General features: G+C 53.5%; 2 protein-coding genes across 3 annotated transcripts in view; both read right to left on the reverse strand.

Moving 5' to 3' along the window:
* ALDOA (aldolase A, fructose-bisphosphate) overlaps window positions 1-459 on the reverse strand; it is a 5,283-nt gene extending 4,824 nt beyond the window's left edge. Inside the window, exon 1 of one of the 2 annotated variants that reach the window (XM_005881988.2) lies at window positions 401-459. The gene's annotated coding sequence lies outside the window, so the exon portion shown is untranslated. Of the gene's footprint in view, window positions 1-121; window positions 221-400 lie in introns of those variants that run through there. The other variant, XM_005881987.2, reaches the window with a different exon arrangement.
* A 250-nt stretch (window positions 460-709) lies between these two features.
* Window positions 710-6,787, reverse strand: part of LOC106724045 (keratin-associated protein 10-2-like) — a 6,701-nt gene continuing 623 nt past the window's right edge. The window contains exons 2-5 of the mRNA XM_014529862.1: window positions 6,736-6,776; window positions 5,823-5,966; window positions 5,419-5,574; window positions 710-1,091 (exon numbers count right to left, since the gene is read on the reverse strand). Of these exons, the coding sequence (XP_014385348.1) occupies window positions 978-1,091; window positions 5,419-5,574; window positions 5,823-5,966; window positions 6,736-6,741 (420 nt within the window). The 5' untranslated portion in view covers window positions 6,742-6,776 and the 3' untranslated portion in view covers window positions 710-977. The remainder of the gene's footprint in view (window positions 1,092-5,418; window positions 5,575-5,822; window positions 5,967-6,735; window positions 6,777-6,787) is intronic.

Below are 6,787 nucleotides of genomic sequence, written 5' to 3' on the forward strand. Positions count from 1 at the left end.
GGACTGAGGTCTCAGAATAAAATGTGTCGCACGCCGATCAGCCTCCCAGACACATCCCGCGCCCCGTCCTAGGTCTTCCCTCCAGCCCGGCCCCACCCAGCGCCTTCCCCCTGGCGCCCACCTGGAGGCCGGAGCAGCGGGCAGAGCCTGGTCAGCAGCGAGTGCGCCAGGCGGCACCGGGCTGGGTTATAAAGCAGCCCCTGCCCTCCCCCCGCCAGTGTCCCCAACCTTCTCCACTGACCCCTGCCCTTTCCTCCCCGGATCCACGGGCAGGGACCTATATTTAGGGAAACCTGAAGCTCCTGACATTCAGGCCGGCGTGGGGCCCCGAGCGCGAGAAACGGGGAGCGAGCTGGGCCTGCCCTATTTTAAGGCCTGGGGAGGGCCCCTGCCCACTCACCCGGAACTCAGAGGGAATTTCTTCCTTGGAAATCCAGCCTCAGGCCCTCAAAAGGGAAATAGATCTCTGGGCGGGGCTCTGTGGGGAGAAGGGGAAAGGGGACTCGATCATGTGGCCTCCCCTGCCTCCTCCTCTGACCCCCTCCCCCGCCTGGGCTCCGATGGCAGCGGCTAGGATTCTCTGGGGCCCATTTCGTTAGAGGGAGTGCAGCTGCAGGTGCTATACCCACACCCCAAAACAACCAAGAGCCCATGGACTGGGCACGCCAGGGTACCCTGTATCCTTACATTTAGGTCCAAGTTCCGCCCGTGGTTAGCATGCGTTTACTGGGGAGGGGAAGAGGAGGGCCGGGCACCTGCGGGGCTCCTCTTTGGTTGTCCCTGTGCAGGAACTGCAGTCTAGCCGGCCAATGGCTCCCCAGGTCTTGCTCTGTTAAGAGCCAAGTTCTCCACTGCTGGTTCCCAGGCCAGTGAGCCAGGCAGCCCATCCGTGGTTCCAGTGGCCTGAGGCCCCTCAGGGAAGAGGGCATGTGGGCCCTGGGGGCTGACCACTCCCCCAAGGGCAGGGACTGGGGTCCTCATCGGAGCTTGATCTCGAAGCAGAGGCAGTTGAGGCTCTGGCAGTCAGGCAGTTGGCACGCACAGGCACAGTCGCAGAGTGGGCAGCAACGAGGGCAGCGAGGGGCCCAGCCCTGAGGGAGAGAAGGGAGTGAAGGAGGTGGGCAGGAGGAAGGGGGACCAGAGCCTGAAGCTGTGTCCCTCAGGGGAGAAGGAAACAGGCCTGGAAAGTCCATTTGCCCAGTGGAACAGAGAGTACCATCCACCATCCTTGGGAACAAATCAAATCCGTGCTGTTGAGAAATCAGCAAGGAGGCAATGTTCCAAACAACTGAGTTCCGGAGCTGGAAGAAACTATTCAGGGGGTTCTCTCGTTCTCCCCATTTTATAGGCGAGGAGACTGAGGACCAGCGAGCTACTGGCCTGGTCCCACTAGCATTCGGGTGTCCCCGTGTTCAGCTCAAGTGTTCAGCTCAATGATGGTTCTACATTTTTGTGGCCCAGTGCAATTCAAAGTCAGTAGACAGGGAAAGCACACACACACATTTTCTGTCCCTGGTGAAAACAACTTGTTGGTTTTGTGGATTTCTTCCTGGCATGAGACCAAACTGCAGGATCTCCTCATCTCTGAGCACCTACTCTGTGCAAGGCAGACTGCATTCATGAATGAGTTTTAAAATCTTTAATAATGGTAATTTGCATATTTAAATTGTTTCATGTCTCAAAAAGTTATATCCTAATTGTCAGAACCTTGAGTAGAGGAGCCTCTTTACAAAAGAGGAAATGGAGGCTCAGAGAGGGGAGTGATTGCCCGAAGGAATGCATCTGGGGGATGCTGCTGGGATGCACCTGGCCTGCCTGCTCCCCGTCCTTAGACCCCCCTCGACCCACTGCCTCCCAGGTCGGGAACATCAGCTTCTCTCTGGGTTTGCCAGGACAGGGACTGTTCATCTCACGTCTCCGCGGAGCTGGCATGGGGACTCAGGCTCAGCGATGGCTGTGGGATGAATGGATAAACCAAAGCACATAATTTCTCCCTCTACAGGCAGCGGAGAAAGAAGAGGCTTCTCAGTTCCCAGGGAAACAGAAGGCCTGCCTCTTGGGGAGAGGAACAGCATGTCCTAGAGACAGGAAGGGGGAGCAGCCGACTCCAGCCGACTCCTCTCCTGTCCTGGGGCAGAGATGATCTGAGGCTGCTTCAGGCATTAAGTGGAGTCAGGCCAAGTGGCTGGGGCAGCACACGCCCAGGGTGTGTGACAGAAAATTGGCATCTTGAGTCCTAAGGCAGAGCTAGTGACAGTCACAGTTGCACAGACCAGACACTGGGCCAGGCCAGGAATAGGGGAATGACCTTTTGAACAGCTGAGGTTTCGGGGTGCGGTGCCGGATGACTGGTGCTATCAGATATCACTAGGGGCTCCTGTGAGGGGAAGGAACCTAGTGTCTCCAGGTAGAGGGGGCTGAATTGGGCTGGAGCTACTGCCACTAGAATTGGCTCCCAAGGAGGAGGCTAGAAGTGTCATGGTGGAAGGGACAGAGAGCAAAGTGGTTTCGCTGTGTTTGATGAGGCTGTGCTTTGCGGGGTGTCTGGGGAGGGTGTCTCTGGGGATGAAGTCAGCTCTGTGGGATTTTGGAGGACCCTGCTGTCATTCTGCGCACAAAATTGGTGGCTGAGTGCGGCTCCCCTGCCCTCACTTCAGAGAAGAGGGTATTAAAAGCATTTCCTGGCTCTGTCCATTGGATCTAGTCATTAAAAACTGGCTAATGGATTTCTCAACTCTCCCAGGCAGCCAGGTGACTTCTGGAAGGAACCTGCTGTTGAAGTACATTAAACCAGAGCTCCACAGACTGTTAACCCTCGTGTTTCTCTAGGCCCCGAGTTTTCCACTTGGATATCTTTTGCTTTAATGCTGTGAAGACCAGCCACCTTTACTGGTTAGAGCCCAGGCGCAGCCTGGAGTCTAGTTCAGGCCCAGGCTTGGCGAATTCATGTTTTGAGCCTCGGGTTCCTCGTCTCTGAGCCCACTTCTTAAGGTCATCGTGAGGAATCAGTGGAAAGAACGAAGCACAGTGCCTGATGCTTAGTGGGCACTCAGTACAGGGAGCTGTTCTTGTCACAGCAGCTCTTTCCCCTGGTGGGGGGGGCAGGATCGTGTGAGAACTTGTTAAAAATTCACAAACTCTGCCCAGCTGGTGTGGCTCAGTGGTTGAGCGTTGACCTATGAACCAGGAGATCATGGTTCGATTCCCAGTCACAGGGCACATGCCCGGGTTGCAGGCTCGATCCCAAGTTGGGGGCATGCAGGAAGCAGCCGATCAATGAGTTTCTCTCATCATTGATGTTTCTATCTCTCTCTCTCCCTCTCCCTTCCTCTCTAAGTCAATAAAATATGTATTTTAAAAAAAATCACAAACTCCAATCAGTCCAATCCCAGACCTTTCTGATGCCTGCTTCTGATCACAGACAGGGCTGAGAACCAACCACTGCACTGTATCAGTTTCTCACACGCTATTATAGTTGCCTACTTATTTCTCTCTGGCCTTCACCAGAATGTAAGCCCTGTGAGGGCTGGGACCATGTCTACCCTGTTTCCACTGAGCCCTCGGGGCCCAGCACAGGGCCTCAACAATGACTCCATAAATCTTTGGTTAAGTGAATAAATAATGAATGAATTAGATACTTGGTAACAGAAACCTAGGTTTCTGCCCTGGCTCAGTCACTCAAGCTTCTGTAAGCTGCAGTTTCAACAGCTGTGAAGTAGGCGAGAACTTGGTAATATTTGTGATTTACTGTTCCTACGGAAACTGAAGGACAGAGACCTCAATGCACCAACTACAGTCCGTCCAAGTTATGAATCTGCTTGGTCTTCTAGCCTCACTCTTCCCTCTTAAGGAAGGTCACCACTTCAAGGGCAGGAGCTTTATTGTCTAAATCTCTGAGCCCAAAATAATTATTGCCTAGGAAGGTGTTCAATTACACTGAACATCTTTAAACCCACAAGTGCAAAAATGGCCTGTCCCCTGCAAGCCAGGCTTCGCCCTGAGGACTCTAACACACTATGGAACAACTTGCCATGCGAGACTCTGCTGTGGGATATTGGAGAAGTGGCTAAACTTCCCTAAGCCAATGTTTCCCCTGCAAAGGGGGGACACAAATACCTACCTACCTACATATACAGGCACAGATAGGTGACCGAGGTGTGATGTTAAGTTAAAAAGGGTAAATTGCCGGTGTGGTTCAGTGGTTGAGCGTTGACCTATGAACTAGGAAGTCACAGTTCTATTCCGGTCAGGGCACATGCCAGGGTTGCAGAGGCAGCCAATCAATGATTCTCTCTCGTCATTGATGTTTCTATCTCTCTCTCCCTCTCCCTTCCTCTCTGAAATCAATAAAAATATATATTTTTTAAAAAGAGTAAGTAGCAGTTGTGATGATATATGTGGCATGACCCATTTTTACCAAATAATAGTAAAACACAGCAGTGATAGTACTGTATGTTAGTACTATTATATGAGGGTCGCACAAAACAGCAACCTTAGTTAGAGAGTTGGTTTATAAAGTACCTTATATTTTCTATGTGTTTCAACATGCACACTTTGTAATCAATGCTTTTTGTGACCAGAAAAAAAATATATGCATGTTTTATAAAATACCCAGCTCCCAGGGTTGTTGAGAAAATAATAATGGAACATAGTATTCACTCAGTGAGCAGAATGAGCTCTGTGAGAGGTTGTTTTTTCTTTCAACTACCATTTTCAGAGGTGACTGTATGCTCTACATGTTACACACATCACCTTTCTCCAGCTGATACCCTGTTTTCTTTTTCATATTTTATTGATTTCAGAGAGGAAGGGAGAGGGAGAGAGAGAGAGAAACATCAATGATGGGAGAGAATCATTGATCAGCGGCTGCCTCCTGCACGCACCACACAGGGGATCGAGCCCACAAGCCGGGCATGTGCCCTTGACTGGAATCGAACTCAGGACCCTTCAGTTCACAGGCTGAAGCTGTAGCCACTGAGCCAAACTGGCTAGGGCCTGTTTTCTTTTTTCCAAGCAGGTTTCATCATTAGAAATTATCTGATATGTTGTTTATGTTGTTGTTGTTGTTTTTTTATATTTTATTGATTTTTTACAGAGAGGAAGGGAGAGGGATAGAGAGTTAGAAACATCGAGAGAAACATCGACCAGCTGCCTCCTGCACACCTCCCACTGGGGATGTGCCCGCAACCAAGGTACATGCCCTTGACCAGAATCGAACCTGGGACCTTTCATTCTGCAGGCTGACGCTCTATCCACTGAGCCAAACCGGTCAGGGCAGTTTATGTTGTTTTTGGCTGTTTCCACCCAACCCAGTACTGGAATTGTGCTGAATAATAAATGTTGAACAACAACAAAAATCAATGTACAGATGGTGCCTAGCTCCGGCTCAAGGGGTTCGGGGACAGTGTGAGAACTCACAGCTTCAGTGGGCTGGGGGCAGCAGGCATCCAGGTAGTGAGCTGGGCTGGGCAGAGGGAAGTCGCAGGCTTCTGCACAGGTCCAGCAACAGTCCTGGGGCCTGGAGGCGCCTTGCTTCCTGCAGGGGGAGCTGCAATCGGTGCAGCAGCCTTGGGCCTAGGAAAGGGCAGGGCTCAGGATCCGGCCCAGGTGGCGGGGAGGGAGAGCCAAGATACGGTTTTGGGGAGAGGGACAGGAGAAGGCACGGCAGGAGACAGCAGAGGAGGAACTCTGGTCCCAGGGAAGGGATAGATGGGGGGACTGATTGGCAGAGGAGTCTCAGAGTGAGGGCCTGCAGACGAGGGCACAGGCTAACCGGGTTCCTCTTCCAGAGCCCACCCTTCAGCCCCCATGAGGCTCCTCACCAGCAGGCAGTGCCTCGTCAGCAGCACTAGGCCTAGCAGCAACAAATAGATGCCCACAGCGATGAAGACGATGGCGGGGATGGGGAGCAGCAGGGAAGGACTGCTGACGGGAGCCGGGGTGGGATTCCAAGGGCTAGAGGAGGCCTGGATGAGCACAGGAGGAAGGGATGACAAGGAGGTAGGGGAGGCTGCAGGAACACAGAAATACCAGGGGGACACTGAGGTGGCTGGAAAGGGGGAACAGCCACCAGATGGCGGGGTGAGTCGACAGGACTTCACATTCTTGTCCCCCAGACCCCCTTTTTCCCTGTCATCCCCATTTCAGCACCATACAGGGCTTGTGGGTCATTCTGGACTTCACCCAGACCGACTGAGCTTCCTCTCGGAACGTCTCTCCAAACGGACCTGTTGTCTGGGATGCTTTACCGGCCCTCAGCCAACATCACTGCCCCTGACTGTCTCCCAGTCTGCAGTGCTGCCCCTTCCCGCAGCAGTTGTCCTGTGTTTTCCTCCCTTCCTTTCAATCCGTTAATGGCTCTCAGCGACTTGGTCCTCACTTATCTCAGAGACAAAAGCCCGGGCCTAGCCCCACCCACCCGCCTTCCCTCTCTGCACCCCAGCCACACTGAAGGCCCGGCAGCCCCCAAGTGCCCTCTCCTCTCTCTCACCCCAGGTCTCTACCCACTGTTCCCTCCGCCTCCACGCCTTTCTCCTTGATCACTCGGCAAACTTCCTCTGGCCTGGAAGAGCGGGGAGTGCCCTGCTGGGGGCCCCCTCCCTGGCATTCCTTTGAACAATCTCGTCCTGAGCGGGAGGGTTAGTGGGGTACAGAGCCCTCTCTGCAGTCCACCCGCAGGCAGGCAACGTCTGGGTGAGTTTAGGGCGCTGGGGGGGTCGGGGGCCTGGGACTCACGTCCATGGGGCAGGACAGCGCGCCAGGCAGGAGCTGCAGAGGAGAGAGCGCC

The sequence above is a fragment of the Myotis brandtii genome, unplaced genomic scaffold, assembly GCF_000412655.1.
Source record: "Myotis brandtii unplaced genomic scaffold, ASM41265v1 scaffold698, whole genome shotgun sequence".
Taxonomy (NCBI): Eukaryota; Metazoa; Chordata; class Mammalia; order Chiroptera; family Vespertilionidae; genus Myotis; species Myotis brandtii.